Source organism: Cyprinus carpio, chromosome B13, assembly GCF_018340385.1.
Source record: "Cyprinus carpio isolate SPL01 chromosome B13, ASM1834038v1, whole genome shotgun sequence".
In the NCBI taxonomy this organism is placed as follows: domain Eukaryota; kingdom Metazoa; phylum Chordata; class Actinopteri; order Cypriniformes; family Cyprinidae; genus Cyprinus; species Cyprinus carpio.
The window spans coordinates 28,919,966-28,941,584 of record NC_056609.1 but is presented as its reverse complement, the minus strand read 5'-3'; the positions used below and the strand labels follow the sequence as shown (position 1 = coordinate 28,941,584).

The 21,619-nt window shown below is 34.6% G+C and overlaps 2 protein-coding genes across 2 annotated transcripts; both read left to right on the top strand.

Moving 5' to 3' along the window:
- Window positions 1–11,009: 11,009 nt before the first annotated feature.
- LOC109096411 (microtubule-associated protein 10-like) lies at window positions 11,010–13,842 on the top strand (the record flags this gene model as incomplete). The annotated part of the gene is given in 6 exon segments (XM_042736139.1): window positions 11,010–11,209; window positions 11,211–11,266; window positions 11,335–11,619; window positions 12,294–12,568; window positions 12,570–12,881; window positions 13,025–13,842. Coding segments are annotated over 6 exon segments (1,836 nt in total), but the record flags the coding sequence as incomplete, so codon positions are not given.
- A 992-nt stretch (window positions 13,843–14,834) lies between these two features.
- Window positions 14,835–21,619, top strand: LOC109096865 (cancer-related nucleoside-triphosphatase). Its single transcript, XM_019110528.2, has 5 exons — window positions 14,835–14,993; window positions 16,122–16,284; window positions 16,358–16,454; window positions 19,016–19,216; window positions 21,207–21,619. The coding sequence occupies exons 1-5, from the start codon at window positions 14,960–14,962 to the stop codon at window positions 21,273–21,275; spliced, it is 564 nt and encodes a 187-aa protein (XP_018966073.1). The 5' UTR covers window positions 14,835–14,959; the 3' UTR covers window positions 21,276–21,619.

Sequence of the window (21,619 nt, the reverse complement as noted above, 5' to 3'; positions counted from 1 at the left end):
ACAAGAGAACAAAAACGAATGGCTGAGTCGCTTAAGGCCATACGAACAGGAACATATTACCCATGAAACCCTGCACTCTTCTGGTACCAACCCACATATGTTTCTATTCGGTGGTCTTACCAGCTGTGCAAACTGCACTTCACTATCTCGTACAACTGTGAAAATAGGAACAGGAAAAAGGGTGAGTCGAGAGAAAGTGAATAGAACTGAGTCCACAAGCGATCGCATGCCTCTCCTCTCTCCCACAATAGGCCAGAGGTATGTGCTCGAAATCCGTCTCATCTCAGATCCCAGGTTCGGAGCGTCAGGGTCAGTGTCCCAATTGTCTGGAGCCACTGGAGAAAAGCGAGCAGGTTTAACCCTCGTGGCCCCCGAGTCCAGCGGCAGCTGGGTTAATGACTGATTCACTTTCACTGTCTTTACTGTGAGTCAACAGACATTCACCAACCAGACTCAAACGGACAACGACCACTGGGAAATAAGTTCTAATCTAATCTAATCTAGATGTCAAAGACTAAAAAGATTTGTATAAAGTAAGATGGTAATTTGGTACTTGGAGAATTGAAACCATTTTCACTCAAAGTGCTAGTAAATTTCACAACACATTAAATTAAACATAACATTTTTGAAGTATAAAGACTGAAAAGTGTTTTATCTTTGCCTTTGAAAAAGCATTTTAAAGTAGCCTATACTTTTTCCTCACACAAAACTGTTGAGAAACAGCCAATGTATGCACATACATCACTCTTTAATAAAAGGACTATAACAAGGGCTGCCACAAATGTTTCAGATCATTGATTATTTCACACATGAATCATTAGGCTTTAATCAGCTCATACAATTCGTTAAAATATTGAGTTAAACATATTCCACACATTACATACAGAGCCACAACACAACTAAAAAACAATTAAAAAAAATCTACTTCACAGAGGAAAGCGTGCAGCATATATTCACATATACTATTCATATCACTATGATCAGATGCTTTCTTAACTGCTGCTTTCCCACACTGGCAGGTTTGCTGTGTGTTTATTATGTTGTTGAGAGGAAAGCGTGCAGCATATATTTACATATTCATCTAAATGCCGCTCTATGCGACGTTGGATGTTTGGGTGCTACTAGCGTATATCCAATTTGTTTTACCTAGGATAAGAACTTTGGCATGAGTATATCAGGGCCTTCACACATGAGACCACTTTTTGTTTGTAGTTTTGTAAAACCTTCCCACACTGTATTTGGCTTCCTTTGAATGTCTCTTAAGTGTGTCTTCTTCTGTTGGTTTGCTGCTTTGAGGGCTAGATTATCTTATGGTTTATATAGTCATATATATTATTATAAATGATAATATTATAATATTATATAAAGTCTTGCGCTATAATATAACAAAAATATTTGCCGACAAATTCTTATTGTCAACATCTATTATTATCTATTACTTTCTCTCAAACTTAGGGTTAAGGTTTTAAGTATTAAACTTAAGTATGTAACTGGTTGAACAATTTTCACCTGGCAGACAATTCAATTCAATTATATTTTTATAGCGCTTTTACAATACAAATCGTTGCAAAGCAACTTTACAGAAAATTAAGTTTCTACAGTAGTAGCTTATCAGTATACAATAAAACGAGTGAGAAAATACCACAAACTTACAATGAAGAATAGGCACGAGACACATATAGAGACCAGAATATCACATTAATATTAAATTAATAGTTATTTAATTAAAATTACTTAGTGAACACTAGTGTATTTTCATTTTGCTGCTGCTGCCATTTTATAAATGCAGTTAGACATGAGAGACTGCAATTACTGTGATTTTGTCCATGGTCTACTGTGGTAAATTCATGTAAAATAGGCTACAGCCTTGAATACTAATGTGGCTTGATTGAGATGTAGCCTAAAACTCATTTTGCAAATTTCACACGAACACAAAGACACAAGCTATAATAAAAAAATAGTTTTGTTGATCCTTTTGAATTGTTAAGCCACACTTTCAGCTACTCTAAAAGGACATTAAACTTCAATGCAAATTCAATTCCATAAGGCAAAATAGGATTTTTCATGAATCCTATAAAGCAACCCTGGTATCATTTCGACTGTTTTGTGTGACGTGATGATTTTGACTCAAACTGTTTATGAACAAGAACTGTTATCCGCAAAAGGGTCAAACGCTGCAGACTCATAAGCAATGAAATCCATTTTCCCTCCACAAGCAGCACTCTGTGATAAATTGTTCAGGATTAAATGAATGTAAGCTGTACGTCAGTCTTAGCCTACATTTCGTTGAACCGCGTGTGCAGCTTATACTTCAGATGATAAGTGGGTCATAACTTCTCACAGTACTCTGTGTCACCATATATCGCGACCCCTGACCAGACGGGTCGGCAGTCCTGACCCACATGGTGCCATCTGCATGCTGACGCTAATTCTGCATCACCGCTTCTCCATTCAGAATGCAGAAATCAAAATAAATGAAAGTTACAGATGCAAAATAAAGTAACAAAAACAAAAAACTTTAAAAAAAAGAAATAAATATGCAACATTGACAAAACAAAAATGCAACATTGCACAACCAAAATGTTCCAAAATGATTGCAATGTGATTTTATACAACAGTAGTTCAAAAACAACAAGTTAAAATTAAGTAACTAAACACAATATTGACAATAAAAACAATTTTTTTGAACAATTAGGCATGAAAACCTATTCTAGTACACCCCAAAAGCCAAATAAAAGTTTCATAGAAAGGCATAATAGGACCCCTTTAATGCTATACAAAAGATCTGCATTATTTTCTTTTTGTTTTCCAACTTGATGCATATGAAACAAAATAGATTATTCATAACAAATAACTGAGTGTGTTTGGATCAGCATTGTTATTTTTAACTAAAACAATCACTGAAAATAATAATGAAACAAAATAGAAATATTAGATGGAAAAAAAAAACTACAAAACAAATTCTAGTGAATCTAATTACTAACAATACTCTTACACATTGAAAAAAGCAAAAACACCATTACAATAATAGACAAAATAACAACCGTAAGACATGTAAACACCTTAATTCATATACTTTTATCAGGGATAGTTTGTAAACGGATTAAGTAAACCTAATACTTTGACCTTTAGCCCAATTACTCTTTGCATGTAAATATGATTACCAGCACTCTTGCGGTTCATTCAGTTTATGTTTTGACACGAACACCAGAGAAAAAGCAGATGCTTCACATTGAAAACAAAACACACAAACAGTAAAACTAATATGAAGAATTAAGTGTCAACCCTACATTCTCTAAAAGTCAGACAGATGCACATCAGTTGAATTCTACATCCATGTTGTGCTCAAAACCCATTAACAACATGTTCTTCTCAATCTTCTTGACCAGTTTGAGACTAGAGAACAATCCCAGACGACTGCATCCATTAACATTAAAGCACACTCTGGAGGAAATGTGTTAATAATGGGCCTCCACAGTCAGAAAGCATCCATCCATTCATCAACCAACGCCCGATCACATGTGGCATATAGCCGGCGATTGGATTAAAGCAGTTAAATCAACCACAAATGCGCATCCCTGACACATGCAGGCACATAAACATACATGATGGAAAAAAATAAGGAAAAGAATAAAAATCAAACAGGCTGTAAGACACAGATCCCATTGAGCCTACAACGAAGTGTTTGAAAAAGCTGTACAGTACACGACAAATGAGCTGTTTCTTCCACTTCGGTCCCTGATGTATGAATACTGCAAGACGCCACTCGTGGGGCTGAGAAACGCCAACATCTCTGACAACAAAATGGATTTGATGTAATTTGTTCAATGTTCAAAAGTACTTCCTTGGATAATGAAACACTGTGACGCTTTCATAACATCGCTCTGTTTGTCTGAGTGGCCTGACATGTCAATTTATGACACCACTGAAATGAGTTCAGCATGTTAAACTGTAAAAGGGGTGAAAACATTTGTGCAATTTAACTGGGTGCTTATAGTGCAAAAATTACCCACTTCAGCTTCATTTACTGCCAAACTCTCATATAGACGTAGCAGTAAAGCCATGAGGGCAGAAACAGAATGGGATGAGTGACAGAACGAGGAGATAACCAACTTATATTTCATCTGCAAAACATAACATGCTTACATTGGGCCTGTAACACGATTATACGCGGCTGGAAAACGCATGCTCACACATTCACCTCTGGTCATGCTTAAAAATATCTTTGCAGCATGCAGATCCTCCAATTTTCTGCTGTAGATTTCATTTTAAAGACATGTTTGAGTTAGAAGCCTCTTATATTACAAAAAAAATTGCATTTATTATTTATTTGAGCAAAAACAGTAAAATTGTCAAATATTTGTACAATTTAAAATAACTGCTTTCTATTGTAATATATCGTAAAATGCCATTTATTCCTGTGATGCAAAGATGAATTTTCATCATCATTACTCCAGGCCTCAGTGTCACATGATCTTCAGAAATCATTCTAATATGCTGATTTGCTGCTCAAGAAACATTTCTGATTATCAATGTTAAAAACAGCTCATATGTTTGTGGAAACTGATACATTTTTTTTTTCAGAACAAAGTTCAAAAGAACAGCATTTATTTGTTTTGTTACATTATAAATGTCTTTACTGTCCCTTTTGATCAATATAATGCATCCTTGATGAATAAAAGCATTCATTTCTTAATCTTAATCATTTGTAACCACACACAGAGATGCACTGTGGGACTGAATCCATACACAATAACAGACAAAAGGGTAAAGCAACGTCAGTGACAATGACAATGCCAAAATTAGCAGCAGCAGATATTCCCTGGGCCAGTAAATCATCTCCTGTTCAGAAACGCACGACAGCGTGCAACACAAGAACATCTCTAAGAAACTCAATCAGGGCGTCTCCTTCACCCAACTGCAAGAAGAGATCGTGTCGGGGTGGACGCGTGCACACTGACGACTGAATGATGGATACACACCTGCTCTGATTTCATATGTGTATACATGTCCTTACAGCTAAGAACAATGTCAAGTGTTCGAGCCAAAGATCAGGATACAGGATACAGCCAGAGGTTAAAGAGAGTGTTACACAACCTGCCTTACAAATAAAATTAATGTCTCCACAGCGTCCTCTCATTCAAATCATGAGCCAAACACATCCAAATGAGATAAAGACACACAACAAGAGTAACTTGTAAACACAATAGTGGCATTCAAACTGTTTAACCTTATTCAATTTCCAATGTGAAGGCAGCAGTGGACTACTACTAACCAATAGGACTTCTAAAATAAATTTGATATAGGAAAACAAGATATATTTCTAGCTTCAACATTATTTGTTCTTCAGACATTCATCTGTAGTTTATACACAATAAGTGTCATCTGTATGCAAAGTGACCTGCATTTGGTTTTCAACCACTTAAAATGGGTCATATTCAACAATTTGCACACTGAGCCACATTGAGATCCCCATATCTCTGGAACTGGACCATATATGGCCTTAAAAATAAATATACCAAAAGAACAGTTTGTTAAGAACCAGAATCTTAAAGGATGTTAAGATATCTTTAATACTTCTTGAGTTACAACCATGCAAACCTTTGGGGAAAACATTTGAAAAGTGCTTTTTCCTGTTTTGAACTCTAATATACAACAATAAAGACTGCCAAGTCAACAGATTTCAATAACAGACCAAGCAATAATAATATAATGATGCTGCGCTTTTTCTAAAGCTATTTTACCCTCCAGTATTTTTGGCTCCAAATCTCAGATGAAATTTTTAATTTTGACCACGCTCTACAAAATAGTGAATTACTTTGTAAACATACATCCATGAGATTTAATATTTTGTCTTTCTTCACTATTTATGTTAGTCTTTGTTATTAACAAAAGCAAAAGTTTTAGTCTGGAAGTTTCTGAAATTTGGTTGATTTGACCCAACAGCGTGTTTGAGAGCTGATAAAACGCTCCGTTTTTTAAAAAGATTACATTTTCCACACTCCAAAACCAACAAAAATCATTCATTGTTGTGATACTCGCATCTCCGCCAAATGACAACAGTTACACAAATGCGGTTCGAATAAACAAACAGGCCTGTTGTAGCATGAACCAGCAGCTGGCAGAGATCTGCTCTGATGATGCCAGTCACAAGCGTTGGTCATTAACAAGTACAAGAGAGAATGAACCAGACGGGTGACTGATTACAAACCAAGCACAAATTTGCATGGCTAAAGATCCATGATTTGCAAAAAAACTAATTGTAATATAAATATATTCTCCAATGCACACAAACCAAAAGCTTCTGTGATATTTTGCTCTGTAGATATGATTTGAGTTTGTAGGTTGCCTATTTAATTATTTTGAGGAATCATTCATGTTTGGCGCATAAACGTATTTGAAGAAATTTCATACTCAGCATCAATGGTTTGTATAAATCACTATAAGCATTAATAATAGTGACTATTGCCTTAGGAAAAGCCATTTTTGATGGGCTCCATTAGACGTTGAATGAGTTGCCAGTAAACATGAAGAGCAGATGGCTTCTACTAATCCATTTCATTTGGAGTCCATCTCATCTCTTCTGATTAAACATGAAATATCCTTGTAATATCACACAATGAGGGCTATAACAGCGATAAACAGTTGTCTTGGCATCCTTTTGGCCTGATTGCCACGTCTCAAGATATTCTATTCCTATCCGACGGATTAGATGCACAGCTAAGATTCATATGTTTGTTGTCTCACAACCCTGTCCTATTCAATCAGACTGGTACTACAGTACATCAAAACACGTTTCCATATCTGACACACTAAAACAATACAAATAACCCATCAAAACACATACTAACTTGGTGCACACTAAACAAAGAGTTCCTGCTCGATGTGAGGGTAGCGAGCAGCTGTCCACCTGTCCAGACAGATGTTATTTTCAAGAGAGGACTCCAAAATGAGCTTTAATTTCCTGTCATTATGTTATGAATGCATTCAGGAGTGCAACGCAAGATAAACATCCGTCTGCAGTCACTATGCCATCTAAACCCAGCGATGGGAAGACAAACTTCTCGTTTCTCCCAGGGGAATGTAAGGAAACAATAAGGAAGCTTAAACATGCCAATAACAATGAAAATGCACAACTTCTAAAAAATCTAGTCAAGCCAAGGCACCTTTATATATAGCATTTTACACATACAGATGGTTTTGAAGCTGCTTTACAGTAATAAACAGTAACATAATGTTAATGTTGCAAAATTGCATCAATCATGTTGCATCAATTTCAAAGCGATTTTCAAATTATAGCAACAAAGCATCTCTGCAGAAGACAACAGCGTCATTGTTTAGAGTCAGAATTGAGATTCATTGTTGATTCAGTTCAGTTCAATGAGTGTCAACATTGTCAATTGTTGCCTATTTAAAATGCACACTGACTAATACCATAGACTTTCACCTTGTCAATATTCTCACCTCACTTCACCACAATGCAGTTTGTTTAACTTCTACCAAATGACAGACCAATTAGCGCTGTAGAGTTTGATTGGATGAACGGCCTTTGATGTCAACAGCAACAGATCTGGGATTCAATAAGTCTATTTATGCATGCATGACTAGACGGTTAGCTGCTGTGTGTTATTTGCGTTTAATGTCAGCATTAAATCAAAATGCATCCTATCTATTTTCTAAATGCATGTTGATCTTATTGTGAGCATTTCTTCTGTGCATAAGCATATTTCATTTTTTTTATATGCAATGCTCATTTCTTAAAATCCAATCAACAACCCCGCCCTAGATAGATTGAACCCAGCCCTACATTTTTTATTTTTCAAAAATCCATTTCACTCGGATGCAAGTCACAATACAGAACAAATAAACACTGATAGTTCACATATAGTGGTCTCTATATTTTAGGCCTAAACTAGACTAGGAGAAACTCTTTTAATAGCACGCTTCATCTTGAAGAACAATGCACTTCTGATTCTATAAAGTATAAAGGCTTTCCAGGTGGTTTCATCCTTAGAGACGGGGATGCAATTTCTTTCGCCAGAATGAAAGAGCCGAACATCAGAAAGATTTTCTCCTGTCCGTGTTCCTCACGTATTACTGATACGGCTATAATGAAAATGGCTTTATTAACCTTGACACAAGGACTTGGCTGTGTGACTTGTCTAATCAAACGTGCAATTACCTGACCATAATCTGATACACGCTGGCCGTTCAGAAGACAGAAAACACTCATACTGAAGTCCTTTGAGTGGCACGGCATAAAGATGCTTGCACTAATATCTACACTGTTAACAAAGACATTAAAGCACTTATGATTTCTTTGTTTAGAGCAGAATAATGTGATCACTCATTATTAACTTTAAAGCAGCACAGGCTGTTCATTCCCTTACAAAAAAGTACAATGGCATCAATTATGAGATTTTAATATACACTATGCTACTGAATGATTGTCACATTCATAAAGGTGCATCAAAGAATATCATGAAATTACCATGGAAAATGTCACTCGAGCATCAGAACCGCAATTAAACAGTAAACATAGTAAATAAAACATTCACATTTCAATATGCCTACCATATAAACTGCATGTTATTCTTGTATAGTTTCAGATGACCAAACTCTTAATTCTCTCTTGCAAAGACTAATGTGTTGGAAACATGTGCTATGGATAATCACTATAATAGAAAATTTGACAATAGCACTGGATTGTTGCTCCAAAAGAACATTCAAGAGCCCTCTAGTGGATATCTGACAGCCTGTGTTTAAAATCAACTTTATCTTGACTGCCTTTGTGTGTTATTTAAAGCACAGTCCCTGGGTTACATTTGAACCTGATAACTCCGGAGATACAGGAAAATCCCATATTAAATACAATAAAGATACAAAATTACAAAATGCATGTGTCTTGAGTCTGTGTTTGTGTGATATTTTCATCTGAGTTCTCAGTATTGTTTCAAGGACACACACACACACACACTCAACAGTGAGAACTCAGGTTAGGATTTTTCACAAACCTCCAAAACAGAAGGACTTTCTCAATAGGCTACTTGAGTGAGCTGTCAAACAGACATCATGTCTGGGCATCATCTGCGTTGACAACAAGGAACGCACCCGGAACGCACCCAAAACGCCCAAACCTGCTGCACGCAACTGTGACGCCTAGGTAGGCAGCTCATTAGGTCACAATCCAAGGGTTTACATTATCAAACCGGATGCATCTTCACTAAACTAAAAGAAACTCACCGCAGCTATTGTTACAAAAATCGCAACACACTAAGTAACAACCACAGACTGTCTGCCTGGTAGTGGGCTACTTTTCAAAACAAGTGAACCTTACCTTCAGCATTCAGAGTTAAAGAAAGTCCCATAACGTCAGTCTCATTCCTTTAAAACACAGAGCCAGTGAATGATCATATTCCACACAGAAACACTGATGTTCTCGGAGCAGCTGGTATCTTCACCCTCCACTCACTCAAGCCAAATACTGGCGTTTGTTCGGATCACATGAAGCCGGTCTGTGGCTCCGCCCACCGCGGCAGATGATTGGTTGAGCTGTTGCCAAACTCCGCCCACGCACTTGTTCACAGGGAGGGCAGGAATATACAGTACACTATATACAGCGGTAAATAGACTTTTATCTAAAACCTTCATAGTTTTCACATCAGGTAATTTAGGGTGAGATTTTTTGGTCTTTGGGTATTTAAGGTTGAAATATTCTTGGATATCAGTTTAAAAACAACTATGATCTGAACCTGGAGTAATAGTGGCCCCAACTGGAAGACTGAAGAAAACTTTTTACAGAAGGACATCAAAGAATTACTTTTTTTTCTTTTCTTTTTTTGTCTAAAATACAAATTATGATTTTGAAATAAACCAAATTGAGTGTGCTTGAATTACATATTTAAAACTATTTAGCGAAGTTAACTTATTAACAGCTTTTTAAAAACAATATATATATATATATATATATATGCAAAAAAATAAAAAAAAATATATAATGAATGATAATATAATAATAATAATAATAATAATAATAATAATAATAATACTAGATCATTGACAATGCATTTAATTAAAAATTACTGCGGCTGACCAAAAACACATTGCACTGGCCACTGGTTCATGTGTACCTATGCAATACTTATTAATAATAATAATAATTAAGAAAAGAAATAATGATATTATCATTAGTATTTTTTTTTTTTTTTACAACCACAGAACAAAATTAAGAGAAATGTTCCATTCGTTAGCAACACGTTACTAAGTGTACATGGTTAAAAAAAAAAAAAAAAAAAAAAACATAAGTACATAAGTTTAAATAAGTTTATATTGGTTTTCTTTTCATTTATTATACAATTAACAAAAAAAGGGCCTCTAACACTAGCTTGGTCTCTTCTTTTTCTATTCGGATTTCTTTTTATTTATTATATAATAAAAAAAAAAAAAACTTGCTACATGTACTGCGTTAAGCTAACTGAGACTTGTCATAGCACTTGCATATCATTGCTTTTTTTATTGATTTTGATTTGCTTCCATTGTTCTCATTTGTGAGGCTCTTTGGATAAAAACGTTTGCTAAATGACTTAATGTAATGTAATGTAAATGTAAAATTATGCAACTAATAAAATCAATATTTAATTATTATAATAATTAAAATAATATTTAAAATGCATCAGAGTATAATAAAAATAAAATAAAAACAGTTCCACTTATCTGTCAGTATTATGATTAGTAATAATATATACGCTTTATTAGCACTGTACTTCTAAACAAAACACTACAATATGACAAACTAATAAACTACATTTCCCAGTAACCCTCAGCGTCCGTGACGATGCCGTTGCTAGGCGATGCGACACTCTCTCTCTCTCACACACACACACACACACACACACACACACACACACACACTGCTTCCGAGTTCAGTTTCTTCTCCATCGCGTTTAACATTTAAACAATATCTCTCCTTTTTTTTAAAAAAAAAAAATATTATTTATATAATTTGTCTTTTTAAAATCAATTTGCACTCGTTACACGCTCATCTCACTAACACCCCTCTCTACACAATGGTGTTGGATGTAAAAGATGAGATTCCTAAACTTATAGGAAGCTCACTGATTTCGCTCGCTAAAGTGATGGAGAAAATCAAATTAGATGTTGAAAAACACGGTATTGGCAACCCATCCGCTTATGAGACTGAGCACCCCAATATGCAATCTAATGGGCAAAAGCATTGGTGTGATTTCTCTGTCTTATAAGATTGTAAGTCTAGGAGCTCTTTTAATTCCTCAAATGCCAGAAAACTTTATGTGGTCGGTGTGACCCTTGGAAAAGGAGGACGAGATCTCTCGGTGCATGCAAGGTGTCCTGAAAAAGATGAGATGCCACCTGAAGTACATGAGAATCATTCTGGGAATGTGCTTTTACAACAAATAACGCAATCTGCTGATATTGTGACATCAGAAGCAAAGCAGCCGGGGGTTCCAGCTTTTAGTCAAACAGAAACAACAGAGAAAAGACAGAGAATCTCATGGTCTGACGATGCACAGGAATACACCACATTCTGCCCTCCTGCTCTGGTTTACAGCTCCGGCGTGAAGAACCCACAGGAGAGGAAAAGTAGGATGTTAATAATGAACAAAACTTTGATAAAAAACCTATTGCGCACAATCTAGCCATTTGATTAATAGCTGATAGAAATTAAAAGGCCTTCAGCTCGTGCTTCGTCTGTCTTTTTGCGGTCAAATCTTTACTGATTTTTATAAAGTAAACATAAGAATAACTCACACATTGTTAGTAATATTTCAAGATGAGCATTTACTGAACTAAAGCAACTTCGGTTTAATAGATTATCCAGAAGGTATTTTTTAATCTAAATGTGAGTATAAAATAACTACCAATCATCACAATATTGAAGAACAACAATTTACACATACATAATTCAACATAACATTACATATTTTGATCATGTAAATATCTTCTTACTAAGGCAATATTGGAGATTGACGAGTGATATTTATATAATTTTATGTAAAGTAGTCTGTTACACTGTTATAAAGATCTCATCGATTTACTTTATAAGCAACAGACTTTCATATTTTTGGCTATATAAATATAAGCATCTGCACCAAACTTCATATTTTTTGCTCAGTTTGAGTTTCTGAATAAAACCGGGCTGTTTTTTTCATATTATATGAGCCTTAAAGCCTGACGTATCGAATATGATCCACAACAAAAAAAAAAAATAAAAAAACTTCATCATAAAAAAAAATAACTATTATTTCCTATTTCAGGTTTTACAGGGTTACTTGCATCACTAGAGAGCTTTAATACTGAGGATCCAGAAGATGCAAATAATGAAGTAGAATCATCTGACATGCGTGATTTTGCAGAGGTGATGACTGTAAAGGCTGACAGATCGATTAAGTTAACTTCAACTACAAGGACGCAGCTTAAAGAGACACCACTGAGGGATGTTATCAGACAGTTACCACTTCTGAACGCTTTAGTAGTTGAACTCTCACAGCTGAACATCCAGACGGCGCAGCAGCAGCCCTTATTGGTTCATCCTAACCTTGTGTGCTTGTACACATCGGCACAGGAACCGTCAGAAGCGAAGCCCAAAGCTGAGAATCAAAAAAACAAGTCCTCGACAGAGGCTTGATCAATGCGACATCAAAGCATTAAAGAGTGCAACTGGTGCGAAGAGAAAGAAAGAAAAGCTGCAACCTAAGAAGACGCTTAAATACGGCTTGACAAACACTTTTCGTCTCAGACTCAAACTGATCAAACAAGGTACCAAACAACACGAATGCATTAAATACCAAAATGCAAAACGGCACCAGCCATCTTCATCTAACCATAAACGTGTTCGCAAGGCAGTAAGCAGAGGTGTTCGTTGAAACATTAATTAGCAGTTTTGATATGCACCCAACACCAATTCAAACTCCATCAATATCACAAACAAGTATTGGAAAGCAAATCACAAGCGCACCAAATGAGGAAAGCCATTTGACTGAGAAAGACAAAAAAAGCTCAAGTTCATATTCCAAGTCAGGATTCAGAGCGCAGTGACCAGCATTCAGCTTCATCAATTCATGATTCAGACTTCAGCTTCCAGAGAGGAGATGGTAGAGCAAGGACTAGCTTGAGTAGTGGCTCCTACGGACAAGAAGAGTATCAGGATGACTTCACGAGCCTAAACACAACCGAGGGATACTCACCCGACCCGCTCAGGAGTCCAGAACCAAGCAGACGTGAAAGAAACAGCAGTCCGAGCTCTTCAAGTTCCTCTCATCCAAGCAAAGGTCTACCTGTTCCTCTCAAAGCAGAGAACTCTCCACAACGTGCTTTTAAAAGCACACACATCATCCGACCGCGTCTTCAGACCTCCGCTCTGAGTCTGTCTTCAGATGAGGATGAGTCCAGGATATATGAGGAAGAGTCCAGACGTCACAGGCCTGGATCGCAGAGCACTGGACTAAAGACTCCATCTGTGCGCAGGACATTTGGAAAATCAGAGAGCTTTGACAGTGACCCTGGTGATAAGGGCATGACATTTAGCCGGGTGTCAGAGGACTCAGATTCAGCCCCTGATAACCCGGTGCTAAAGTCCACTTCATCTTCAGAGCATGATGAGGAACGGGATGAACTGGGCTCTCTGGGACTGGACAAGAATTACCATCACATTTCAGAACTGGCGATCAACAAACTCCCAGGATATACACTGTGAAAAACACCCAGAACATCTTAGCAACTGCATAGCAACCCCTTAGCAACCACTTCAGCGTAGTGAAGATTTAACAGTGAAAATGAGTTTACACCAGAAACCAACAAACATCTGATTTATTAGTCAATATGAATATGTTTTATATACTAAATTGTTGCATAGAACTGCATTCATTAACAAGCAGCTATTCACGTATTCATTCTGTTTTAACAAATGCAGCTTTTGATATGCTGACAGGTATTTACGAGGTTTTATTAGTAATTCATCTGGCCTATTTCAGAATTTGTGAAACAGCAAATACAACAAATATTTGTTACAGCAATAAAACTAACAGTTGTTTCCAAACCAGAGCCTTAAATCCATGGATAAATGATTAATGAACCAGTGTTAAGGCATTTAGAAGAGAGAAAATGTGAATTATATTGAATTATTTGTTGTGAATTAGATGCTTCATGTTTCAAAAAAAAAAAAATACACCCTGTATATACAGTACACTTCAATTTTTTCAAATAACAGTAATGTTGCATAATATATATTTGATAAATATATACACATAATACACACATATATAATTCATAAACTTACAAAAAGCAATGCATTTGTTACAGTATTAATCTTTGTTATCTTTATTTAATAAAAGTAAATCTGGTTATTGTTAGTAAATTATATTTTTATTTGTGTATATTCAATTTTTTTTATGTATGTTACATTTTACTTATTGGCACACCACCACAACAATATTTATTTGATATTAAATTGTTTCTTAAATTCAAGTTAAACATGTTTTTTTTTTTGTACTAAAAAAGCTGCAGATAATCAGCCTCGACCCTAAAGTAAAACCATTTTAAGTCTTATACATATAATTATTTATATATAATTACTCCTTTTCTGTTACCTCTTTGAGAATAAATAATTTGAGAGTAAAATAAATTAATTTTAATTTTTATAAATTAATTAATAAATTAATGCATTCATTTAAAACAAAAACAGCAGATTATTTAATTATTATTACTAATATTACTAATTAGTTGCACAAGACCCATTTTTCCTCATTTAGAAACTTTTGAATCCTGTGGCGCACAGGCGCGTGAGCTAAGTGCGCTTGCGTCATATTGTGCTGCCGGAAGTTATGTAGCAGTGTGTAACTCGCCAAAACTAAAAGAAGAAGAAGGTAGCAGTGTACATGTGTGGGATCCTGACCTGAAATAAAGCAGCAGGGATCATCTGTACATGATGAAGCACGTGTTCCTGACCGGCGTTCCCGGTAAAATGAAACATACATTTACGAAGTAAACGCAAAAGTCGCGCATTCTGCTCTGCCTTCACCTCCACATCACATTCAGTAGCGATTCCCATACAAAATGTATAGAAACGCGAGTAAACCAAGATCAAAGAATTCAGTAGGGACGCTATAACATGTCCTTACAATATACAGCGACTGCTAAATTGTCCGTAGCAGTAGTTTTAATCAAAACAATTCAATATGTGCATGTAACCGCTGTTGAATATACGAGCACAGTTCAGCTGAGTGATAAAGTTTACCCTCAATCTAACATGTATTCTGAGCTGCAGCTCGTCATATTAATGGAGTGTTTCACAGCGTCATACTGTTTTAGTTAATGTCATAAAACTAGCGAGCTAAGCCGGTAATAGTGCTGACAGTGTCGTTTAAACATGACTAAAGACGCGAACAGACCAACCGATTCAATTGAGCGAGTCATTTACGTTGGAACCGATTCAATTGATTCAAAACCGACACCTATATATACAGTAACTAACTTATAACCAATCTTTTTTTTTTTTTATCTGATTTTTTTTTTTTAAATACAGTATACGAAACATCAAACCATTAAGGCAGGACAATTATAAAAACAAAACAAAGATAAAAGAAAGAAATACACACATACAAAGAAAATTAACCATGGTTTTATTATGGTAATAGTGTAGTAACCATGTTTTTTGTTGTTGTTGTTGTTGTTTAACTACAGTTTAAATACCATGTGCAAATACCATGGTTAATCTATAGTTAGTGTAGCAAAACCTTGGTTAATTTGTGCATTCCATGTGTATATAGAGATGCAGTTTTCACTGCTTTAGGATTAACAGAACTTTGGATAGTTTCCATGTAAAAAAGGCAGAATTGTTCGAATAAAAAGTCACAGTTACCTTTTTAATTTTTTTTATCCTGTGGTCTTCCATACTTCACAGCATTCTCCTTTTTACATAAAATTTCAATATTCAAATTAATATTTCACGTGCATTTATTAATTTACCAGTTAAGCAGTCATGTAGTGAGATCATTAACAGCCCGCCTGTCGTTCTCACAAAATAAAACCCATTCATGGTGACAAAAGATGGAAAGTATCCTAAAGCTTGTGTTTCTGTCTGCTAGGTGTGGGTAAGACCACGCTGGTGAAGAAAGTGTGTGACGCCGTGGTCTCTGCGGGGGGTTCTCTCAGTGGTTTCTACACAGAGGAGGTCCGAGAGCGAGGCAGGAGAGTGGGCTTTGATGTGGTCACACTCACAGGGGACAGAGGACGGCTGTCCAGGCTCAGGTATCGTCTCTGCTCGTCGTGTGTATTCACTGCTGGAGTCGAGCACTAACACACTCTCCTGTGTTTGATCCAGCGCTCAGTCCGCAGCAGGTGCACGTGAATGCAGGGTCGGTCAGTACCTGGTCGATCTCCAGTCATTTGAGGGCCTCGCTCTCCCTCTTTTCAGAGACGTACGTATGGATGAATGGATTTTATATAATTTCAGTTAAGTTTATTTACATTTTTTATTTTAAGGTTTTTTTAATGTCTGTAGCTTTATTGTTTATTTATTTTAATTTTAGTTTGTTTCATGTTAGTACATCGTTGAACTAAATGGATGGATGGATGATGTAAACAAGAAAAATGCATGCTTTTGGGTGCATCATTTAGTGAAACAAATCTAAACTGATGTACGATTTACACTAAAACAAAACTGGTGTAGGATTTACTTTAAAACAGGGTTATTAAATCAAGTTTAACTACACTACATTAAAATCAATTTTAAAAAAGTTTGGCTCAAACCCAAAAAGTTTTTTATATTTTATTTTATTCCAGTTAATGTTAATTTTATTTTAAGTAACAAAAATGTTTAAGGTTTTAGTTTTAATTTTGATGTACTAACTTTAATAAAATTACTAAAACTGAAATAAAAATTAAATTAAAACCCTATAGCCATACTGAATAAAAATGAAACCTAAAAGTGGCAAAAAACACAAAATCTTTCAAATTAAAACAGAAATAAAAACTCAAAATATTCCAAATTCACAAAATTATTAAATATTTAATATAAATTAAAATTCATTAAATATTATTCTACATTTTAACTATTAATAAATAGGATATCAGTGGTACTAAAATAACACTGCTTTGAAACAGTTTTCACTTAAAAATTAAAAAATAAAAAAAATAAATCCAGTATTTTTTGAAAAACACAGGGAAAGTCTCTGGCCTGACTTTGAAAAACACAAAAGATGATGTTTAGCAGAATCTTCATGAATCTTTGAAAGCCTCAAAAAAACATACAAAAAGTTTCAAGCTCCAAAAATGACAAAAAGCAGGAAATTTAAGTTATTATTCATGGGAAATGTTGCATTATCGGAAAGTTTTGCAACTCTTCAGTTGATGAGTCAGTCTTTTTCAGGTTTTGAACTTTCATATTTTCACCACTATGCTATCGTATGCAGACACATATTTCATCTCTCTGTGACCCAGACTCATGTGTTCCTGATTGAGTGTCTGCTGCCTTCATCATCATCTTTTTCCTGGTTAGCGAGACCTTTGAGTGCACTTCAGTGTTATTTTAGTATCGTTGAGGTTCTATAATTTATTAGTATTTTGAATGAGTTTTTCTTTTCATATTTTCCATTTTAATTTTAGTTAGTTTTAATAATTTTGTCTTTTTTTTCTTTTCATTTTTAAATTCGTTTTTTTAATTCATTTTCTTTTTTTTAAATGTCATTTTTTATTAGCTTTTTGTTTGTTTGTTTTCATTTTAGTTATGTTAGTGCATCAGGATAAACTGTATGAAAATTAGAAACGTTACCTGGCAACTAGAAATAAAATAAGTTTTTTTTTAAATTATTATTTTTACCTATTAACAAACAAAAACATACTGTATACCAGAAGCACACAGGGTTTAAGGTTTTTATATATTCATTGTAGCTTCAGTTGACTTTTATTTGTTTCCATAAGTTTTTTTTTGAAGTAACAGAGAAGTTTTGTCATTTTCTATGAGTTTTTTGGTATACATATTTTTTTTTATTCATTTCTATTTTAGTTTTTGTTTTAGTTATGTTTGTACATCAAATGAAAATTAGAAATGTTACCTGGCAACTATCTTAAAATAAGTTTGTTTTGTTTTGTTAAACAAAAACATACCAGAACCACAAATAATAAATATATAAAAATAAAAAATATATATATAAAATTTCAGTTAATTTGTTTTATTTTAAGTAACTGAGAAGTTATTAGTTTCTGTTTTGTTTTTTAAGTTTATATATATTTAATTAATTTTTATTTTAGTTTTTGGTTTAGTTATGTTAGTGTTAGTTATCAAGTTAGTTATTATGTTAGTTATGTATCAAGTTGAACTAAATTAAAATTAGAAATGTTACCTGGCAACTAGCTGAAATAAGTTTTTTTTAATTGATTTTAAATTATTAAAAAAACAAAACAAATGGTTTAGGCTATTTAGAAATTTTATTTAATTTCAGTTAACTTTTATTTTTCTTTTAAGTAATACAGATGTTTTATTTATTTTTTTGTCTATATGTTTTTTTTATTCATTTTAATGTATTTTTTTTAGTTATGTTAGTACATCAAGTTAAACTAAATGAAAATTAGAAATATTACCTGGCAACTAGCTGAAATAAGTTCTAGTTTTAGTTAACTATAATAACCCCGATGCACTTAATGCAATACTGGAGAAGTCATCAACTCCAAGAAACTAGACGACTAAAGCAATAGTTCTGGCATGTCGGTGATGCCAGACACCAGTTCAGGTCTGACGCATATTAAGGCACCAAACTTGAATATACAGATGTGTGAATGAGATTTGAGAGCTGTGAAGATTATCAGAGAATTACTTTTATGATCACATTAAATTTCTTTGGTCGTTTTTAGAGCTTAGCAGCCACAGGTCACGATCGATGTTCAGTGAAAAGAAGAAAATCAAATCAAAGGGGTTCGGAACAACATGAGGGTTATTAAATAAACATTTCCACATCATGTTTTGAGTTTGATTATGGAACAGATGCGGGAGGGAAGCAAGAGGCTGTTTGTCATCGATGAGATCGGAAAGATGGAGTTGTTCAGCCAAGCGTTTATCCGTGCGGTGAGACAGACGCTGGACGCCTCCAGCTGCTCCATCCTGGGCACCATCCCTGTTCCTAAAGGAAAACCTCTCGCGCTGGTGGAGGAAGTGCGCAGCCGACAGGACGTCAAGATATTTATGGTAAAAACTTGTTTGACATCACTCAAGTTTTCCAAGCAAACTTCCTCCTCGTCTTTCATTTGCATGCAACACTCACACATGCAGCAGAGAGATACTGCAGATCATTCAACAGATGCTACAGAAATTTATATTTTATATATAAAGTTTATAGAGTTTATATGACCCTATGATACACTCCAAAAAAAAGTTAGGCCTAAATTTAAGATTTATGCATTTGAATTGCATATAAAATTTCCATGCATTTGGATTACACCGTTTTAACATCAACTAATAAACTTAATGTGATGCATATTTGTCAGTCCAACATAATTAAAACCAGTCAGAATTTCAGAATTTTTTAAATCAACTAATTGAACATTGCTTGTTCCACAGCTAGCCGTATCTTAACGATATTCATACTTTTGAACTGAATAAATTGAATCTTTACAAATTTATTAATTATTTTTTTTTTACATTTTCATTTGTTGGTTTTTTTTTTGTTTGTTTTTTTTTAGGGTCATTTCTAAACTTCCAGGCCAAGAAATTAAACATGCAATTTCTGTAATTAACTGAATTAGTTTTAAATACACAATAACAGATTTATTTATTTTTGTTTTGCTAAATAAATGTGGTTTTCATTTTTTTTCACAATAAAGTGCTGATTCTAAACAATTGGAATAAATGCATTTTGAAAATGATTATTTAAATAAAATCAAACAGATGCAAATAGATAAACTCTCAAGATTTTTATTTAAATTTTTTTTTTTTTGAGTAGGTTAGGGTGTTTCATTTATGCATGACCGACACATACACATCACTCAGGTTTATTAGTTAATTAAAACTGAAAATTCTACATGCAATTCAAATACATAATTCTTAAAATTAGACCTAAATACTTTAAATCAAAAGTGCATAGTTCCCCAAAAGATAGATAGATAGATGCATGCTGGCCTTCTACACAGAGGAAAGTGGAAGTGTGGCTTCATTTGAGCGTTTATCTGAGTCACACAGGACATGTGTCTAGACCAGCAGATGCTGAATCCAGACATATGGAAACATTCAGTGTGTGGTTTACGTGTGTGCTGCTGATATGATAAATGATAACACAGATTCCTGTACATTGCTTATTGTGGGTCTGTATGGAATCTGAGCCGTAATCAACAGAACTCCCATTATTCACTAAATTCTGTGCAATCCAGCACTTAATCAGTGTTGATCAGAACTGCAAGAGATTTGACTGTAATGTAAACAATACTATTTTATAATGTTGTCAGCTACCAATATATAATATAATAGCTTGGTTACATCTATTCTGTAAAATTCCACAAACATTCAGTGCAGAAACATTTAAAAGGACACAGATTCCCTTTCTGTGATTGTATATATGATCAAAAAACAGTTTGAATTACATCATCATTCAACTTCATTGTTGCCCTGTTTCAGGTTTACTTTCATGCAAATATCAGGGAATTTTTAAAGCGTTTTTTTTTTTTTTTGTCTTTTTTTTTTTTATTGCATTTAAGAAAAGTGGTCTTTCTTTATTTGCACTGGGAAAGGTTTGTGCCAATATAGTTTCTACAGTACAAACCTGGAAATATTTGGTAGTTTATCTATCTATCTATCTATCTATCTATCTATCTATCTATCTCTCTCTCTTTTTTTAAACAAATATTTGTTAAAATTATCATTTTAATTTAATTTGTAATTTTTTTTTATTTTCACTTTTTATATTTTTTCAAAATGGTCCTTTTCTAATTGCCATTAGATTTTTCTAGTTCTTGGTCCACTACAACTTGCTGTTTGTGAGTTCAAGCTATATAAAATGGTGTTTAAAAGTCTTATTCAGTATGAAAAATCATGGAAACTTATTGCTGAGAACTCTCTGAAATGGATGTTTAATGAACAAATCAGCCCTTATTTCACTATTGCTCATTTTTTCCACTTTTTTTTATTTTTATTTTTTCTCAAATTCCAGTTAAGTTATGCTGTCTGTCTGTCTGTCCTCCCACAGATCACGAAGGAAAACAGAGACGTGATCTTCGATGACATTGTCTCGGCTGTACAAGAGTGCCTGAAGTAAACGAGGAGGAGCATGTGTTAATGATAATTGTTTTTTTGTTTGCCAACGAGCCCTTCAGGAGCTCCGTTCATTCGTACAGTGCAGCATGTCACCCGTGTGTGATGTATGCGTGTGATTAAGCATCTTTCTCTCCAGCACGTCTCGTAATGATCGGAGCTCTGCATTATTGATTGGGAGCGAGCGTGTGAGATGAACATGGGTGATGCCCTACGAACGCTCGTCAGCCCTTAAACGTTTTCAGTGGGACAGAGAGACTGCTGAGGCGCAACCTTTCCTCGTCAGCTTCCTGTATGTACGTTTCCCATTAAACAGGAAAATAAATTCATATATGAGAGGACAACACT